At 44.0% G+C, this 19,703-nt stretch overlaps 3 protein-coding genes across 4 annotated transcripts; 2 read left to right on the forward strand and 1 right to left on the reverse strand.

Annotated features, from left to right (window-relative positions):
* Positions 1-52: 52 nt before the first annotated feature.
* On the forward strand, positions 53-6,366 carry LOC115181377 (zinc fingers and homeoboxes protein 1). Of its 2 annotated transcripts, none has more exons than XM_029743301.1 (6): positions 53-617; positions 1,119-1,400; positions 2,240-2,736; positions 2,906-3,127; positions 3,350-3,511; positions 3,643-6,366. In XM_029743301.1, the coding sequence occupies exons 2-6, from the start codon at positions 1,241-1,243 to the stop codon at positions 5,131-5,133; spliced, it is 2,532 nt and encodes an 843-aa protein (XP_029599161.1). In that variant the 5' UTR covers positions 53-617; positions 1,119-1,240; the 3' UTR covers positions 5,134-6,366. The 2 variants fall into 2 exon arrangements, with proteins under 2 accessions (XP_029599161.1, XP_029599162.1); XM_029743302.1 differs by having other exon boundaries at positions 53-535.
* Positions 6,367-9,653: 3,287 nt separating this feature from the next.
* Positions 9,654-11,620, forward strand: LOC115181385 (uncharacterized protein C8orf76-like). Its single transcript, XM_029743319.1, has 6 exons — positions 9,654-9,856; positions 9,933-10,028; positions 10,133-10,276; positions 10,454-10,758; positions 11,037-11,169; positions 11,370-11,620. The coding sequence occupies exons 1-6, from the start codon at positions 9,749-9,751 to the stop codon at positions 11,535-11,537; spliced, it is 954 nt and encodes a 317-aa protein (XP_029599179.1). The 5' UTR covers positions 9,654-9,748; the 3' UTR covers positions 11,538-11,620.
* A 435-nt stretch (positions 11,621-12,055) lies between these two features.
* LOC115181398 (protein FAM83A-like) lies at positions 12,056-19,477 on the reverse strand. Its single transcript, XM_029743329.1, has 5 exons — positions 19,206-19,477; positions 15,063-15,337; positions 14,420-14,587; positions 13,810-13,934; positions 12,056-13,308 (listed from the first exon to the last, which is right to left on the reverse strand). The coding sequence occupies exons 1-5, from the start codon at positions 19,450-19,452 to the stop codon at positions 12,084-12,086; spliced, it is 2,040 nt and encodes a 679-aa protein (XP_029599189.1). The 5' UTR covers positions 19,453-19,477; the 3' UTR covers positions 12,056-12,083.
* Positions 19,478-19,703: the final 226 nt, after the last annotated feature.

Genomic DNA, 19,703 nt, shown 5'->3' on the forward strand with positions numbered 1-19,703 from the left:
CCATAAAGGCAAGACGACATTGATGTGTTAATTTGGTTGAAAAATATCTATTACCAGTAACTTGTTTATAGTGGAATACAAACTGAGCATGGTGCAGCCTCAGGTGATGTTTTTTTTGTCGTCAGACGGTAACGATAAATACTGTATGCATACACCGTCAGGATCGTCACTTTTTAAATGCTTGTATTGGTTGATAGACATTTTATTTGAAGCAACATTTCTCCATGCGTGCGTGACAGATGTCGCCTATGAATGACGTCAAGACGTATCGCATTAACGTGATGACGCCGCTTAATCATTAACTGCCATTAAAAAAACAGTGTGATATAATTTGATGGACAAATTGCTTGCTTGAAGTGACTAATGTAGTGGCTAAATGCCTTTTTGAATACGTCTGTAAAGGGATATCAGTCGGGAAAAGAACTGTTGCAGCGAAAATGTTCCATGTTTTCATCTGCAGACAGCGGTGAACTGGACTCGCCTGCCTCCGAGCAAAACTACTGCAGTCCGGCAGAGAGCTCGGGCTGAACTAGAGGTAGGCTAGCTAACATTAGACGAGAACCTAAGACAAATTGCGGGGGGCAGGAGAGCCTGCGCAGAAGCCACCTCTTGTCCTGGTAAGTAAACGCAAACTCAGCTGCTGTACTGCCTACTGTGGTGGCTAGCTAGCTGCAGTATTTGGCTTCCAGCCGCAATGTCTATCCCAGGTGTAAACTGGCTGGCTAGATGCAGAAATGGAAGCTAGGTTAGTTAGCTAGATCTGGATAGCTAGCAATCTAAAAAGATTATGAATTTGCTATAGTCACACTGGATAGCAATAGTTTTTTCTACATAAACAAATGGCATTAAGAGCAATTGGATCCAAACGTATTGTAAATGACCAGCTGCTACAAACTAGACAGTAGCTACAAACAAGTTGCACTGATGTGCAGAAATAATCATTGTAATGGGTTTCACATGCGAAAGGTGGTAGGTAGAGTTAGGACACGTTTCAACTTCACTGTAATTACTGTACAACGAACGTGCTATTACCATTATGCAGTAATCCATACAGATTGTAGCTGTTCAAGTGAAGCTATATTGGATGGAACCTGTCAAATACATATTTTTTATTTCAGTCCACAGATGAAAATATTGGAGGTTTTAGTATGTGAATCAAACCATCACTAGCGGAAGGTCAAATCCATTCCAGACACATCCCTTTAAACAAAGTTATCTTGGAGGATAGCCTACCTACACCATGGCAAGCAGGAGGAAGTCAACAACACCTTGCATGGTCCTGCCTTCTTCTAACGTGATGGAGGAGCAGGATGCAGACATGCAGGTGGGGGAGGATGGAGCTGAGAGCGCTGCAGAGGGACTTACAGACACCGCTGTGGTCTCCACTGACCCAGAGACAGGTGGGGAAGGGTTTTATTCATCTTCAACATGTTGCTCACATCTGTTTCTTAATGTTAATCACCTGTCTGGATCTTGACTGGCTGCATCACCGCTTGGTATGACAACTGCTTGGCATCCAACCGCACGGCGCTACAGAGGGTAGTGCGTACGTTCCGTTACATCATTGGGGCCGAGCTCATGCCGTCCAGGACCTTTATACCAGGCGGTGTCAGAGGAAAGCCCTAAAAACTGTCAGACTCCAGCCACCCAAGTCATAGACTGTTCTTTCTGCTTCCACACGGCAAGTCTGAAACCAACAGGTCCATGAACAGCTTATACGCCCGAAGCAAAAAACTGTTAACCAATAGCTACCAGGACTAACTATCTGCATTGACCCTTTTTGCACTCTCAACTCATCACATATACTGCTGCTACTGTTTATTATCTATCTTGTTGCCTAGTCACTTTGTCCCTACCTATATGTACATATCTGCCTCAATTACATCGTACCCCTGCACATGGACTCGGTGCTGGTAACCCTTGTATATAGCCTAGTTATCTTTACTCAGTGGATATATTCCTTGTGTTATTATTTTTCCTTTTCTCTTATCTTTCTCTCTGCATTGTTGGGAACGGCCCGTAAGTAAGCAGTCCACACCTGTTTACCACGCATGTGACAAATAAAGTGTTATTTTTGTTCTGTAGGCACTAAACAGGAGAAAAGCTTTTGAAACCTATATGAAATGCCCATATTGACCTGCTGTTTCAAAACGTTTTGCAATGGTGTGCTTTACTCCTGAAAATGACCCTTGTTCTCTGATGTAGTTAAACTAACATAGCTGGGCAATTTCCTTTTCAGAGCACGACATCAGTCATTCCAGCGGAGAGGACGGTGCCACCTGCACAGCAGTGAAACGCAGAAACCAACCAACCCTGGAGCAGACGCTCAGTGACCTTCTCTCCGATGGGGGTTACACACAGCATGAGACGGAAGAGAGCGATGACCCCGCCTCAGCTGGCATCTCACTCAGCAAAACCCCCATCATGAAAATGAGGGGTAAATGGGAACCGAAGAGGATCGCCGTGTCTCTGAAAGCAGCCGAGGAGAGCGACGGGATGGGAGAGAGTGAAGGGGAGCAGGAGCCTATCGAAGCACCTCTGGGGCTGGGTTCCCTCACTCCTGTAGAGAAGATGAGCCCACATTACACTGAGTCCATGAAACACAGTGTTCTCCTGAACATTCCCAATACGATGTCATCAGAGCAGAAGAAATCTTCTGTCCTCAGCGCCAATATGTCTGGACTCCAGCTCCCCCCTGGTCTGGCCCAGGTCCTCTCAGCTCTGCAGGCCCAGCAGGTCATCATATTTTCAAATTCTTTAAAGTTGTAAATTGTATAAAACAAATCACCTTTCACTGCTGTTGATACTATGTAATGTTACTGATAAATAAGTGACTAAAACCTCTCTCTCTGCTCTTGCTCTCTACCCTCTCTCTTGCATTCTCTTTCTCCCTCCCTCCCCACAGAGCGCCCAAGCCCAGCTCCTCATCCCCGTCAGCAGTATCCCCTCATACAACCAATCCATGGATACCAACACAGTCCTGGTCAACACCTACAAGAAGTTCCCCTACCCTTCAGTATCAGAGATCATGGGTCTGTCGGCTCAGACCAAATTCAGTGAGGAACAGATAAAGATCTGGTTCTCTGCCCAGCGTCTGAAGCACGGGGTCAGCTGGACACCTGAGGAGGTGCTTTTTCTGTTAGATTCATGTTTGTCTTATACCAGAGTTACATTTTTTGGGGGACATAGTGTTTTTAATTGTGCTTTTTTTAAACATATTTTCACTCATTGAATATATATGTTTTAATTGTTGTCGCTCTGTTGAAGGGGGCGCTTGCAAGTATGCATTTCATTGTTCCATTTACACTGCGTCTATCCTGTGCATATGACAAATAAACTTTGATTTGAGGTGGAGGAGGCTAGGAGAAAGCAGTTCAACGGGACTGTGCACACGGTGCCTCAGACCATCACTGTTATCCCGGCCCACCAGCTCTCTGCTGCGACCAACGGCCTGCAGTCTATCCTCCAGACCTGTCAGATAGTAGGGCAGCCAGGCCTGGTTTTTACACAGGTTGGTACTTATTGATGACATTGTGGATGATGTAATGTAATATTTTCTGTTTTATAGTTTCTCAACTCAATATGTCTTGTCAGTTGTTGTAATATTGTGGAGTGAGTGAAACTTTTGTAAACTCTGAACAGGTTGGCACGCCTGTGACCACACCCATCACCTTGACAGTAGCAGGGATGCCAAGCCACAGCCAGGTCCCCAAGATGTCCTCCCACCAGACCAGCCCAGCGGTCAGTGAGATGAAGAGAGCCACCACTGTCCAGCCTCCCTCCCTGACCCCACAGGAGAACTCGGCCCTCAGCGCCGACCACTTTGGAATGCGGCCCAAGAAGTCCAAGGAACAGCTGGCGGAGCTGAAAGCCAGCTACCTGAAGAACCACTTCGCCAGCGACGTGGAGATCGCCAGGCTCATGACGCTGACCGGCCTCACAAAAGGGGAGATCAAGAAGTGGTTCAGCGACACGCGCTACAACCAGCGCAACTCCAAGAACAGCAACGTCATCGTGTTCCATGACAGCCAGAGTCCCAGGGGTCACAGCAGCGGCACCACCATCGTCATTGACTCCAGCGATGAGACCCCTCAGTCTCCACCGCCCACACCATCCGTCAAAGAGAAAGAGCCACGCCCCAAGACCTGGAACTCCTTCCCAGACTTCACATTGCAGAAGTTCAAGGAGAAGACACCAGAGCAGCTGGTGGTTCTTGAGGAGAGTTACCAGAAGGGAAGCACTCCGTCTGACGACGAACTGACCCGGCTGAGGACGGAGACCAAGCTGACCCGGAGAGAGATCGACGCCTGGTTCACAGAGAAGAGGAAGGTAGTGGAGGCAGAGTCACCTGAGCTGAAAGCAGAGCGGATGGAGAGCGAGGCCACCTCGTCTAGAAAAGGATCCCAGACCCCTCCGGGTGGCCGGCGGCCAAACAGGGGGGACAAGAACATTGGAAAGAAAACCCCTGAGCAGCTCCACGTCCTGAAGAGTGCCTTTGTCCGTACCCAGTGGCCCTCCACAGAGGAATATGACAAGCTGGCAGAGGAGAGTGGGCTGCCCAGGGTCTACGTTGTCAACTGGTTCGGAGATACCCGGTACTCCTTCAAGAACGGCAACCTCAAGTGGTTCTTCCACTACCAGAGCGGCAATGTAGAGGGACTGAACGGCAACAAAAACAGGAAGAGGAGGATACGGAACCGAGGCTGGGGGAGGTCTCGGAGCAGGAAGGCCAAGAGGTCAACCAGCACGGAGAAGTCACCACCACTGCCCATCATCAAGTTGAAGTCTGGGAAAGACATTCTGAAGGAGTATTACCTGAAGCACAAGTTGTTGAATGAACAGGACCTGGATGAGCTTGTGACCAAGTCTAGTATGGGATACGAGCAGGTGAGAGAGTGGTTCGCTGAGATACACAAGAGGGAAGATATGGGTGCTGATCCGTTTGGGGATGCTGAGGTAAACGTGGACCAGCAGGAAGAGGAAGCGTTGCTGGGTGAGAATGAGATGGCACCTGAAGAGCAGGATGACACCGTGGTGGGTGAGGAAGATGAGGAGGAGGAGGAGGATGACGACACTGATGAAAGTGATTCTTGGGAGCCCTCTCAGGGTGCCAGAAAAACTCAGTCAGAGTAGTGAAGGACAGCTGGGCTGTGTTCGTTAGGCACCAAATGGACTGAAACAGGGAGGGACTACATGGAATTGTTTAAGTAGAAATGCCATTTTTGCTTTCTGTTGCAAAACATGTTGGTATGGTGTGCCCAAATGAACACAACGTTGGATTTAGTCCAACAGCACAAACACATTTCGCTTTCTCTTACGTGTTTTAAAGGGTACTGTCTGAATGCAAGACTGAGCGATAATATTCCACCAATACAAACACAAACAATATGTGCACCTTTTTACAGTGCTAGTGTGGCGCCATTAGTCAATCTAGTCAAGAATTACAACCAGTACTTTAAATACCTAATTTTATATTAATTGGTCAGACATTAAAATGCTGAAATTCAATTGATAATATTTGATATGATGATAATTCATGGAAAATTGACATTTGTTAATCTACAGTATTCGGCACAGTTATTTATGTGCAATTAAGAGGTCCTTTTTTTAATGGCTAATGTCTCTCGTGTATATATCCCTATTATTATAGAGATTACAAAGTACTGTAAGTACATTCATGCAATGAATCACGTGAAATCAGATTATATTATGGGTTCCCATTGAAATCGATTGGAGGAACTGCGGTGCCAAAGTTAACTATTGAATGTGGACTCCTGTACTATGAAAGACTTAGAAACCAAGGGACTCGAGAGTAGGAGTGCTGATCTAGGATCAGTTTAGCCTTTTAGATTCTAATGAGTCCATAGACCGACCCATGAGCTCGTGTGAATCCTTAAAGAGATGGTTGGGGCTAAGGCTTAAGAGGGTGTGAACAAATTCGAGCTCTCTGGCAAGTGTGGGAAAAAAACCTTAAGGCTTTTTCTCAAAACTGGTTATACAAGAATAGCAGTTTTTAAAGCTACATAGCTTTCTCCAACTGTAGTGTATAATATACCATTACGAAGCTCTGAGTCTGTACTTTTGTACAATGTAAAAGATTACATATGTACTCTAAGATGCTTTATGAACATGGGCCTGAAGGCCCAGTATGTACAGTAGCAGTCAGAAGTTTGGACACACCTACTCATTCCAGGGTTTTTCTTTATTTTGACTATTTTTTACATTGTAGAATAATAGTGAAGACATCAAAACTATGAAATAACACATGGAATCATGTAGTATCCAAGAAAGTGTTCTATTTTGAAGAATCGAAAATAAAAATATTTGCCTTGATGACTGCTTTGCACACTCTTGGCATTCTCTCAACCAGCTTCATGAGGTAGTCACCTGGAATGCATTTAAATTAACAGGTGTGCCTTGTTAAAAAGTAATTTGTGGAATTTATTTCCTTAATGCGTTTGAGCCAATCAGTTGTGTTGTGACAAGGTAGGGGTGGTATACAGAAGAAAAGACCAAGTCCATATTATGTCAACAACAGCTCAAATAAGCAAACAGAAGTGACAGTCCATTACTTTAAGACATGAAGGTCAGTAAATCCTGAAAATGTAAAGAACTTTGAACAGTTCTTCAAGTGCAGTTGCAAAAACCATTAAGTGCTATGATGAAACTGGCTCTCATGAGGACCGCCACAGGAAAGGAAGACCCAGAGTTACCTCTGGTGCAGAGGATAAGTTTATTTGAGTTAACTGCACCTCAGATTGCAGCCCAAATAAATGTTTCACCGAGTTCAAGTAACAGACTCATCTCAACATCAACTGTTCAGAGGAGACTGCGTGAATGAGGCCTTTGTGGTCGAATTGCTGCAAAGAAACCGTTACTAAAGGACACCAATAAGAAAAAGAGACTTGCTCGTGTTTCCTGGCACAAGCAATGGACATTAGACTGGTGGAAATCTGTCCTTTGGTGTGTAGACCAAATTTGAGATGTTTGGTTCCAACCGCCGTGTCTTTGTGAGATGCAGAGTAGGTGAATGGATGATCTCTGCATGTGTAGTTCCCACCGTGAAGCATGGAGGAGGAGGTGTGGGGGTGCTTAGCTAGTGACACTGTCTGTGATTTATTTAGAATTCAAGGCACACTTAACTAGCCTGGCTACCACAGCATTCTGCAGCGATACGCCATCCCATCTGGTTTGTTCTTAGTGGGACTATCATTTGTTTTTCTACAGGACAATGACCCAACACACCTGTAAGGGCTATTTGACCGAGAAGGAGACTGATGGAGTGCTGCATCAGATGATCTGGCCTCCACAATCACCCGACCTCAACCCAATTGAGATGGTTTGGGATGAGTTCGACTGCAGAGTGAAGGAAAAGCAGCCTACAAGTGCTCAGCATATGTGGGAACTACTTCAAGACTGTTGGAAAAGCATTCCTCATGAAGCTGGTTGAGAGACTACCAAGAGTGCAAAGCTGTCAAGGCAAAAGGTGGCTACTTTGAAGAATCTCAAACATAACATATAATTTGATTTGTTTAACACTTTTTTTGTTGTTGGTTACTACATGATTCCATATGTGTTATTTCATAGTTTTGTCTTCACTATTATTCTACAATGTAGAAAATAGTAAAAATAAAGAAAAACCCTTGAATGAGTGGGTGTGGCCAAACTTTTGACTGGGACTGTATACTGTGGTGTCTCTGAAGGAAACTGACAGTGTAGCACTTATAATTGTGCACTTTGCCCACTACTGTATTAAAGACATGCTCCGGAACTTTTGCGACTACCAAGTATTTTTTTAAACCTCCTGCTTTGGACTGGATGTGTCAGTGTTCAGACCCCCCCGCAAGGTCTCTGTGTTCTATGCCAGTGATGTGAGGTAGTACACAATTTAGCTGAATGCTACTTTCAGAACTACTTGCTAAAATGTATACAAAAGTACCGGAGAATCTCTTTAACATGTTCTTGTGGCGGAAAACAACTTTGATTAGGCACCTTATATCCCTTTTACCCTTTAATGGCTTTAAGAGACCAAATCTCTTTCTATATGAGCTCCTTTTGAACGCTGTAAAACTAAGTATTTTGCCTTGTATTGTCCTCCTCTGAAATGATTATATTTTCAAGAGGATGCACCTTATTGACTTGCCCCTCCTTGTGGATCAATTCTAAAGTTGGGTGTTGATATGACACAAATGAAAATCAATGGACTGTATGTGGCCTACTGCTTCCAGCACAACCAACTGGCACAATGTGGGTCCCTTTTTCAATCATGTGAAACTCTGGTGACTTGGAAACGTGTATCGTGAGTTTGAATTATGTATAACGTTTATTGTTTTTAAGACTGCAGTACTTGTATGTATGAAGACTAGTGTTGGAGGACTTGATACAGGGCTGTTTTTGAACAAGTGTTTTTCTAATGTATGTTCAGATGCATGTTTGTATTGTTTTGCGTTTATTTTGAAAACGTTTGCAGACTATGCTCTCCCCAACTGTCATTTAAATGACAGGTTTTGACATGTGAACATTAGTAGAACCAAGACATTTGTTTCTTACCTGTAAGCCATGTCCTATATGCTCTGGTCACTGGGTTCCATGCTCATCATAAACATTTCAAATTGGGCTGCATGTTATGCTGTGAAATCGTTAACGTTTTCATGCAGGAACAGTTATTTGTACCATAGTTAAGGTAGAAGATGCATTTGAATTTTGAGATCCATATAGTGCATGAAATAATCAGCTGACTGCAGATGAGACAGCATTATGTGCTTGTATTAGAAAAGTTTTTAATGGTTTTATAATCTTTATTTATGATTAATCCTGTCTCTCAACTTCAACTAATAGCTTGTATGGCGTTTTACTGTTAATGTGTAAAAATATATTTTTTGCCCGGTGGCTCTTTGCCTTCTTCAGTTGGCAACTCTCAATGTATCCACGTTACTCTTTTTTGTTGTACAGTAGACGTGACATTGTGACCATAGTACATGACTGTTTTTATCCTAGTACAATAATTCTTACCGGTCTGTCCTCTTTGCTATTTCTCAATATTTAGAAAGGTGCTTGTTTAGTACTAATACCCAACAGTTGAATACGGAACTTTAATACATGCTTAACAGTTTTCCTATTAGATTGTGCGCACAATCTTTTAACCTGTCTTTTAATATACTATTCTGCTAGCTACAGCTATAATGGATAATGTCAGTCAGTCTCCTTTCTCCTACTGTATTTATTAAGTTATCTATGAGAAGTATGTTTGGTTTCTGGATATGTCGAGGTGCTTTGGGAAAATTGAGTTTATTTGCAAACATTATGGTAAACCAAGTCATTTTTAATGTTGAGACAGAGTAGCCTTGGAGCTGAAAACTCAGTGGAAAAAGCTTTAGTCCCCTGAGCCATAGACTTTGCAATGCTTTTTAATTGAAATCAAACTGTTTTTGGAGGCTGTGGCTTGATTTAGACAAATATATTTTATAGTTGTTTTGAGGACAAAATACAATACATTTGGACGAAAAGGCGTGTATTTTGGTGTCTTTATAAAATATTTACCTTCAAAATATGACTGGAGTTTCTCTTATAGAAAATAGAGCATTTCATTGAAGAAAGTAAAGCGTCTGTCATTGGAACATATCACCCCGGAACACATTCTATTTTCTTCTGTTTCCCAACGGTCATATTAGCTTGTAACACTGCACACGTTGACGTTTGTTTTGTTTTTTAGTGTCGGTAAAATTTGAATTCACTGTCATCGTTTGAAATGGAGATTTTCGGTAGCACCTTTGACGATTCGGTGTTCGAGGAATCAAGAGCGAAGCCAACTGTTGTTGCACTGTCGTCTTACAATGCAAAGTTCTGTGAAGCAGAGGTGAGTAACTCGCTACCCAACGTTAAGTAGCATTGCAATGTATGGATATTTTTAACTATGTTGTCTATTTCAACAGTGGTTTTGGGAGAGCATCGACACAGAGGACATTTTGGAGAAGCAAAAGATCTTCAAATTTCGAGCTGATATGGCGTACAGGCGAAAAAACTTCCAGGTATTGACCCCTCTTCCCTTGAGTAATTTAGTTACACACTGTCTATCATATCCATCTAGTATCCAAATGCTTTTCTCATCTGTTAACTATATCCATTTCCCCAGGAAGCTTTAAACGCCTACACTACCTGCCTTTCCTATGTCCCTGACGGCAACCTGGCCATTAGGCGGGACATAATGGAGGGAATGGCAAGGTGCTGTTGTCACCTGGGGAAGAGAGTGGAGGCCCTGGAGATCACAGAAACACTTGTAAGAACCGTTGCTGTTGAGTGAGTTATCTTTATACATTGTAACATAATATGGTTTTTATTATACATTAATAATACAAAATACCTAGTCTTGTCGTCCAACCAGCTCTTGTCTGTGGACAAGGTTACAGTATACCAGGTAGTGACAGGTTGTTTTGAAAATTCATTCCATGGCCAGAAAAATGAAGCCTCCAACACCTGTCACCTCACGGGTCTACTTCACCTGACTGCGAACGTCCACGAGCGCTTCGGAGACCTCAGGGGCCAGGTCACTTGTCTGCAGCAGCTGTGTTCTCTCCACCCCTACCACCAGTGGCACTGGATGAAGCTGGCAGACAGCTACCTTCATCTCCTTCAGTCTCTGTCAACACCCTCAGGCTCCAGTCCTCTTCAACAGGGAGATGACTCTCAGACTGAGGAGCAACTGAAGGAAGAGCGGGACGGCGTTTGGCTCAAGGCCTGCATGTGTTTTGTCCGAGCCAGGTAAATAATCAGTGAGAGACAAGCAGAGATTCTATATGGAATTCCATGGCTACAAGCTTGTTGGGCAGTCTTTAGGACTGGTTTCCCGAACACATATTTAGATTCTCCATTGAAAGTGCATCTTAGTGCAGTTTAAAGGCTTACTTTACCTCTGGGAAATTGGCCCTTGGCTTAAAGCAGAGAGCATATTTACACATTCATCCTAAATGTCACTGTTTAGCACAGTCTTTGTCTTGTGAAGATGGTTGTTTGACTGTATTATTATGTTGCCTTGCCAGACTCGTCCTCAGGGCATTAAAGGGCCAACAGTCATCCTTTGTTCTCCAGAACAGTGAGAGAGCCCTACAGAAGGCTGATGAGGCTCTACGGTGTCTGGAACCGAAAGACACCACACTACAGCTAGTCTCTGAGGTGAGACCGGTTAGAGGCACAGTACATAGACCACTGTTCTCACATGGTGTCTATTCATCAAATTATGTCCTGTAGTTTGTCTTCTGGTATGTTTAAATTAAAGGCTTGCTGGCACCAAGATGTCATGGTTTTGCTTTTAGATGTATTACAATTGACGATGCACATTGATCATGCATCGTTATTGATGATTTGCCCTTCAGGTGATGTCAGAAGATCTAATTCCAGAGAGGATGAGAGAGGACAACCAGGATGGAGAGAGCTTGGCAGGTCTCTCTCTGAAGGACTTTGAAGACAGGTGGTGGAACAGACTGGTACAGACAGGAGTACTGAAGAAGGATGGACCTAAACTACCCTCTGTAAAGACCTAACTAGGCTACACATTTTGATGAATGTATTTAATGTGATGACCGCCATATGAAATTAAATAATGAGTAAATGTCACACTTCAATCTACAGTAAAGTCGAATTAGATAATTGCTGTATTGAATTTCAAAGTAGAACCATTTGTAAAAAGTGTGACAAAGGTTGGACATATTTTAGAAAACTACTGATTTGCCATTCTGCATTACCTCGGGCTCGACAGTGTATGGATCAGAAGGTATGTTAAGAGGCCCGGCCCTTGGCTAAGAAGCGTAGCACACATCACTAGGCTGTCACTCAGGGTGGTTCTATCAGGGTTGATGGGTCTGTGACATGTTGTTTTTACTCCATTGAATTAACATGTACTGAAACACAAAGCTCAGCCTGGAGGCAGACAATGATCATCCTTATGAGATAATGATGTGATTGAAGTACTACTCCTGTTCTCCAGGCATCAAGCAAAGGAAAACAGGCACATTTACTTGCCCATTTTCAGTTGACAACATAATTGACCTCACAGGGTGTACTGTCATTTCAGTATGATGCCATTTCATTTATTTAGGAACAGTAAACCACTGGCCAGTCTTGAGAAGTGGGTGTCTGTCCAACAATCCGGTTGTCCCTCCATAAAGAAGGTAATTGCTGTTAAAGGGTCGCCAGGTCAGGTTGTCTCCAGTACTATAATCACTGGAGAAGGTTCTCTGGAACATGACGGACCTGGTTGCAGTGTGTCTCTGTGTGATCCAGTCAAACCTGTGGCTCCGGGGACCTGTGTAGTAAGGCTGATTCACCAAGCACTGGGAGGTTGGCTGAGTGTTGGGGTGTCTCTGCTGGGAGGTTGGCTGAGTGTTGGGGTGTCTCTGCTGGGAGGTTGGCTGAGTGTTGGGGTGTCTCTGCTGGGAGGTTGGCTGAGTGTTGGGGTGTCTCTGCTGGGAGGTTGGCTGAGTGTTGGGGTGTCTCTGCTGGGAGGTTGTTGGCTGAGTGTTGGGGTGTCTCTGCTGGGAGGTTGTTGGCTGAGTGTTGGGGTGTCTCTGCTGGGAGGTTGTTGGCTGAGTGTTGGGGTGTCTCTGCTGGGAGGTTGTTGGCTGAGTGTTGGGGTGTCTCTGCTGGGAGGTTGTTGGCTGAGTGTTGGGGTGTCTCTGCTGGGAGGTTGTTGGCTGAGTGTTGGGGTGTCTCTGCTGGGAGGTTGTTGGCTGAGTGCTGGGGTGTCTCTGCTGGGAGGTTGTTGGCTGAGTGTTGGGGTGTCTCTGCTGGGAGGTTGTTGGCTGAGTGTTGGGGTGTCTCTGCTGGGAGGTTGGTGGTGCTGTTGGCTGAGTGTTGGGGTGTCTCTGCTGGGAGGTTGGCTGAGTGTTGGGGTGTTTCTGCTGGGAGGTTGGCTGAGTGTTGGGGTGTTTCTGCTGGGAGGTTGGTGGTGCTGTTGGCTGAGTGTTGGGGTGTCTCTGCTGGGTGGTTGTAGTTGGCTGAACAGTAGATTGAGTGTTGAATCTGGGCACAACTGTGGTGGTTGGTTGAACCATAGCCTGGTTGTTGAAGTTTCTGTTCTGGGTTGTGGTACCAGGACTGGGGCAAGGAAGGTTTGTCAGTGGGGTTGAGGTGGCTGCTGCTTGATGGGTGATAAGCGGCCTGGTCAGGTTGATCTCCGTTGCCACTGAGAGGAAGGCTGGTACAGGCTTGGAGCTGGCATAGAGCTTCCTAAACTCCAAGTCGAAAGGCTCGACAGCGCTGCCCTTGAAGAGTACAGCCAGGCTTCTGTGGACCTGCCAGGACAGCCAGGTGAAACTGAGGAATAGAGCACAATGAACAAACATTACTACTACAAACATTGCTGAAAATTCAAACAAGCATCATAATTGTAAACAACTGAGTCATAATGCATTGATTTACCTATTCAGAATGACGTCAAACATTGATTTACCTATTCAGAATGACATCAACCATCATAACATTGATCTATTCAGAATGACATCAACCATCATAACATTGATCTATTCAGAATGACATCAACCATCATAACATTGATCTATTCAGAATGACATCAACCATCATAACGTTAATCTACCTATTCAGAATGACATCAACCATCATAACGTTAATCTACCTATTCAGAATGTCAACCATCATAACATTGATCTACCTATTCAGAATGACGTCAACCATCATAACATTGATCTATTCAGAATGACGTCAACCATAACATTGATCTACCTATTCAGAATGACATCAACCATTGTGATTGTGACATTGATGTGACTATTAGCTAATTATACAACAGAAATGTACCTGTATGATCCAGCCAGCACTAAAGTGCAGTCAATGATCATGAACTTCTCTTTGATCTGTCCAGTGAGTTTCCTTCCAGACTTTGCACAATACGTCTCTCCTTGTATACTACGGACCGACATTTTCTGCAGACAGAATACGGTGGCATTTCATGTAGCAGTGAGTGAATGACAAACACAAAAAGCTATCATCAAATTGCTAGTTTACAGTAAAGTTAAAAAGATGAAGAAATGTCTGAAAGGTGTACCTTTAAAAAATATATATATATATTTAACCAGGCAAGTCAGTTAAGAACAAACTCTAATTTACAATGACAGCCTAGGAACAGTGGGTTAACTTCCTTGTTCAGGGGCAGAACGACAGATTTTTACCTTGTCAGCTCGGGAATTCGATCTTGCAACCTTTCGGTTACTGGCCCAACGCTCTAACCACTAGGCTACCTGCAGCTCTAACCACTAGGCTACCTGCCGCTCTAACCACTAGGCTACCTGCCGCTCTAACCACTAGGCTACCTGCCGCTCTAACCACTAGGCTACCTGCCTCCCCACCTTTTACAATCATTAGTGTCATCTAAATATCATGATGAAAATGACCATAAGCAGAGACTCACAGTGAGATGATTACTGTTGATCTGTAGCATCTCACACATGTTGACAAAGACCTGCAGGTTGATATGGTCCAGGAGCAGGTAGACGAACACGTTCCTCTTCCTGGTTGCCTCCAGTATGTCACAGAACATCTCCACATCACTGAATGTGTCCATTACAATGGCCAGAACCTGCAGACATATCACATGTTTGCTGTGATTGGTATCTTCCACATTATTAGTTGTCATTATGTACTTGGTATTATAAACTGGGTGGTTCGAACCCTGAATGCTGATTGGCTGACAGCCGTGGTATATCAGACCGTATACCATGGGTATGAGAAGATTTACTGGTTAACCAGTTTATAATAGCAATAAGGCACATCGGGGTTTGTGGTATATGGCCAATATACCACAGCTACGGGCTGTATCCAGGCACTCCGCGTTGCGTCGTGCTTAAGAACAGCCTTTAGCTGTGGTATAGTGGCCATATACCACACCTCCTTGGGCCTTATTGCTTAATTATAGACGGTACTGAATCTGCTTGATCAAACTCTCATCACATCATTATCCAACTTTCTAAACGGCTGCAAAAATATAATGCAGGTATAATCATGAGAGTAGATTGACATCTCCAAATAGTTAACAGTGAAAGTTGTATCAGCACCATTGTGGCCTTGCTGATGAACTCTCTGAGCAGGTCTTTCATGCTGGCTGCTCTATCAGACTGGAAGTAGACCTCTACACTGGGTTCACCCTGCAGGCGGTAGCTCCAGTCCTCTGCTGGCCAACCATGGTCCAAGCCAGGGGGCTCGCTCTCAGACACGGATGGACAACAGGTGTCTGTCTGGGAAGAGGTGGTGGAGCCCTCTGCCTGGTCGTCGCTCTCCGTCCCACACAGACTGCTGGTGCTCAGGTCTGTAGTGTTCTCCAGGATATAACCTTTCAAAAAACACAAGTGATAATACATTGGCTTAATGTCTAGTGCTTTTTACACAATGCTTCTCAGGGAGGAAGCCCTTTACAGTTGTGCAACAAATACAGTACTGGAACAGACTGATGGTTTAAGGTAGATAAGAGGCGTCAGGGACAGACTGATGGTTTAAGGTAGATAAGAGGAGGAACAGACTGATGGTTTAAGGTAGATAAGAGGAGGAACAGACTGATGGTTTAAGGTAGATAAGAGGAGTCAGGAACAGACTGATGGTTTAAGGTAGATAAGAGGAGTCAGGAACAGACTGATGGTTTAAGGTAGATAAGAGGAGGAACAGACTGATGGTTTAAGGTAGATAAGAGGAGGAACAGACTGATGGTTTAAGGTAGATAAGAGGAGGGACAGACTGATGGTTTAAGGTAGATAAGAGGAGTCAGGAACAGACTGATGGTTTAAGGTAGATAAGAGGAGGAACAGACTGATGGTTTAAGGTAGATAAGAGGAGTCAGGAACAGACTGATGGTTTAAGGTAGATAAGGAGTCAGGAACAGACTGATGGTTTAAGGTAGATAAGGGGAGGAACAGACTGATGGTTTAAGGTAGATAAGAGGAGGAACAGACTGATGGTTTAAGGTAGATAAGAGGAGGGACAGACTGATGGTTTAAGGTAGATAAGAGGAGTCAGGAACAGACTGATGGTTTAAGGTAGATAAGAGGAGTCAGGAACAGACTGATGGTTTAAGGTAGATAAGAGGAGGAACAGACTGATGGTTTAAGGTAGATAAGAGGAGGAACAGACTGATGGTTTAAGGTAGATAAGAGGAGGAACAGACTGATGGTTTAAGGTAGATAAGAGGAGGAACAGACTGATGGTTTAAGGTAGATAAGAGGAGGAACAGACTGATGGTTTAAGGTAGATAAGAGGAGGAACAGACTGATGGTTTAAGGTAGATAAGAGGAGGAACAGACTGATGGTTTAAGGTAGATAAGAGGAGGAACAGACTGATGGTTTAAGGTAGATAAGAGGAGGAACAGACTGATGGTTTAAGGTAGATAAGAGGAGGAACAGACTGATGGTTTAAGGTAGATAAGAGGAGGAACAGACTGATGGTTTAAGGTAGATAAGAGGAGGAACAGACTGATGGTTTAAGGTAGATAAGAGGAGTCAGGAACAGACTGATGGTTTAAGGTAGATAAGAGAGTCAGGAACAGACTGATGGTTTAAGGTAGATAAGAGGAGTCAGGAACAGACTGATGGTTTAAGGTAGATAAGAGGAGGAACAGACTGATGGTTTAAGGTAGATAAGAGGAGGAACAGACTGATGGTTTAAGGTAGATAAGAGGAGTCAGGAACAGACTGATGGTTTAAGGTAGATAAGAGGAGTCAGGAACAGACTGATGGTTTAAGGTAGATAAGAGGAGTCAGGAACAGACTGATGGTTTAAGGTAGATAAGAGGAGGAACAGACTGATGGTTTAAGGTAGATAAGAGGCGTCAGGAACAGACTGATGGTTTAAGGTAGATAAGAGGCGTCAGGAACAGACTGATGGTTTAAGGTAGATAAGAGGAGGAACAGACTGATGGTTTAAGGTAGATAAGAGGAGGAACAGACTGATGGTTTAAGGTAGATAAGAGGAGGAACAGACTGATGGTTTAAGGTAGATAAGAGGAGTCAGGAACAGACTGATGGTTTAAGGTAGATAAGGAGTCAGGAACAGACTGATGGTTTAAGGTAGATAAGGGGAGGAACAGACTGATGGTTTAAGGTAGATAAGAGGAGGAACAGACTGATGGTTTAAGGTAGATAAGAGGAGGAACAGACTGATGGTTTAAGGTAGATAAGAGGAGTCAGGAACAGACTGATGGTTTAAGGTAGATAAGAGGAGTCAGGAACAGACTGATGGTTTAAGGTAGATAAGAGGAGGAACAGACTGATGGTTTAAGGTAGATAAGAGGAGGAACAGACTGATGGTTTAAGGTAGATAAGAGGAGGAACAGACTGATGGTTTAAGGTAGATAAGAGGAGGAACAGACTGATGGTTTAAGGTAGATAAGAGGAGGAACAGACTGATGGTTTAAGGTAGATAAGAGGAGGAACAGACTGATGGTTTAAGGTAGATAAGAGGAGGAACAGACTGATGGTTTAAGGTAGATAAGAGGAGGAACAGACTGATGGTTTAAGGTAGATAAGAGGCGTCAGGAACAGACTGATGGTTTAAGGTAGATAAGAGGCGTCAGGAACAGACTGATGGTTTAAGGTAGATAAGAGGCGTCAGGAACAGACTGATGGTTTAAGGTAGATAAGAGGCGTCAGGAACAGACTGATGGTTTAAGGTAGATAAGGCGTCAGGAACAGACTGATGGTTTAAGGTAGATAAGGAGTCAGGAACAGACTGATGGTTTAAGGTAGATAAGGAGTCAGGAACAGACTGATGGTTTAAGGTAGATAAGAGGAGGAACAGACTGATGGTTTAAGGTAGATAAGAGGAGGAACAGACTGATGGTTTAAGGTAGATAAGAGGAGTCAGGAACAGACTGATGGTTTAAGGTAGATAAGAGGAGGAACAGACTGATGGTTTAAGGTAGATAAGAGGAGGAACAGACTGATGGTTTAAGGTAGATAAGAGGAGTCAGGAACAGACTGATGGTTTAAGGTAGATAAGAGGAGGAACAGACTGATGGTTTAAGGTAGATAAGAGGAGGACCAGACTGATGGTTTAAGGTAGATAAGAGGAGGAACAGACTGATGGTTTAAGGTAGATAAGAGGAGGAACAGACTGATGGTTTAAGGTAGATAAGAGGAGGAACAGACTGATGGTTTAAGGTAGATAAGAGGAGGAACAGACTGATGGTTTAAGGTAGATAAGAGGCGTCAGGAACAGACTGATGATTTAAGGTAGATAAGAGGAGGAACAGACTGATGGTTTAAGGTAGATAAGGAGTCAGGAACAGACTGATGGTTTAAGGTAGATAAGAGGAGGAACAGACTGATGGTTTAAGGTAGATAAGAGGAGGAACAGACTGATGGTTTAAGGTAGATAAGAGGAGGAACAGACTGATGGTTTAAGGTAGATAAGAGGAGTCAGGAACAGACTGATGGTTTAAGGTAGATAAGAGGAGGAACAGACTGATGGTTTAAGGTAGATAAGAGGAGGAACAGATTGATGGTTTAAGGTAGATAAGGAGTCAGGAACAGACTGATGGTTTAAGGTAGATAAGAGGAGGAACAGACTGATGGTTCAAGGTAGATAAGAGGAGGAACAGACTGATGGTTTAAGGTAGATAAGAGGAGGAACAGACTGATGGTTTAAGGTAGATAAGAGGAGGCAGGAACAGACTGATGGTTTAAGGTAGATAAGAGGAGGAACAGACTGATGGTTTAAGGTAGATAAGAGGAGGCAGGAACAGACTGATGGTTTAAGGTAGATAAGAGGAGGAACAGACTGATGGTTTAAGGTAGATAAGAGGAGGAACAGACTGATGGTTTAAGGTAGATAAGAGGAGGAACAGACTGATGGTTTAAGGTAGATAAGAGGAGTCAGGAACAGACTGATGGTTTAAGGTAGATAAGAGGAGGAACAGACTGATGGTTTAAGGTAGATAAGAGGAGGAACAGACTGATGGTTTAAGGTAGATAAGAGGAGGAACAGACTGATGGTTTAAGGTAGATAAGAGGAGGAACAGACTGATGGTTAAGGTAGATAAGAGGAGGAACAGACTGATGGTTTAAGGTAGATAAGAGGAGGAACAGACTGATGGTTTAAGGTAGATAAGAGGAGTCAGGAACAGACTGATGGTTTAAGGTAGATAAGAGGAGGAACAGACTGATGGTTTAAGGTAGATAAGAGGAGGAACAGAGTAGAAAAAAAGACCAACCTTTCTCCTCCTTGGACAGGAAGTCCACCTCGCCCTCTCCGGCCAATACTTCCTGGTACATGTCCAATCCCTGGTTCAGCAAGGCGTCCATGGCCAATCTGGTGCTCTCGTTGTGGCTGAGGTCAATGTCGCCCGACACCAGGGAGACAGATGGGTTTTTCATCTCCTGTACACGCCGCCTCACCTTTCCCACCGGCTTGGACTTCAGGTACCACTGAACAGACAGGCCGTTGCTTTGCAGGTTCATAGTGAAGCTGTACAAGGCTCTCTGATCAACACGTATTACCTGTAGTTACCTACTGCTGCTACTGACTGAAAAACCCTGGTGGAGACAGACAGGGATGGAGTAGCAGCTGTGAGGTTTCTGAGCCCCCCCCAATCAGTTGTACAGTTGGCTACACCCATAGAAGTAGAATTACATTGACTTGAATGGGGATGCCCAGTCTAGTATTGTTATTTCTATGAGTACATTCCATCTGTGGGTTGCAGTGTGCTGGG

Source organism: Salmo trutta, unplaced genomic scaffold, assembly GCF_901001165.1.
Source record: "Salmo trutta unplaced genomic scaffold, fSalTru1.1, whole genome shotgun sequence".
NCBI lineage: Eukaryota > Metazoa > Chordata > Actinopteri > Salmoniformes > Salmonidae > Salmo > Salmo trutta.

What these genes read in the sequence shown, in the direction of transcription:
- LOC115181377 (XM_029743301.1), top strand. Translation starts at nt 1,241, where the DNA reads ATGGCAAGCAGGAGGAAGTCAACAACACCTTGCATGGTCCTGCCTTCT. An exon ending in CAGCTCTGCAGGCCCAGCAG is followed by an intron (nt 2,737 to 2,905) that starts GTCATCATATTT and finishes CCCTCCCCACAG; the next exon opens with AGCGCCCAAGCCCAGCTCCT. An exon ending in CAGGCCTGGTTTTTACACAG is followed by an intron (nt 3,512 to 3,642) that starts GTTGGTACTTAT and finishes AACTCTGAACAG; the next exon opens with GTTGGCACGCCTGTGACCAC.
- LOC115181385 (XM_029743319.1), top strand. Translation starts at nt 9,749, where the DNA reads ATGGAGATTTTCGGTAGCACCTTTGACGATTCGGTGTTCGAGGAATCA. An exon ending in TGGAGATCACAGAAACACTT is followed by an intron (nt 10,277 to 10,453) that starts GTAAGAACCGTT and finishes TTCCATGGCCAG; the next exon opens with AAAAATGAAGCCTCCAACAC. An exon ending in ATGTGTTTTGTCCGAGCCAG is followed by an intron (nt 10,759 to 11,036) that starts GTAAATAATCAG and finishes TTGCCTTGCCAG; the next exon opens with ACTCGTCCTCAGGGCATTAA.
- LOC115181398 (XM_029743329.1), bottom strand. Translation starts at nt 19,452, where the DNA reads ATGAACCTGCAAAGCAACGGCCTGTCTGTTCAGTGGTACCTGAAGTCC. An exon ending in TCATCAGCAAGGCCACAATG is followed by an intron (nt 14,588 to 15,062) that starts GTGCTGATACAA and finishes ATATGTCTGCAG; the next exon opens with GTTCTGGCCATTGTAATGGA. An exon ending in GTGCTGGCTGGATCATACAG is followed by an intron (nt 13,309 to 13,809) that starts GTACATTTCTGT and finishes TCTATTCCTCAG; the next exon opens with TTTCACCTGGCTGTCCTGGC.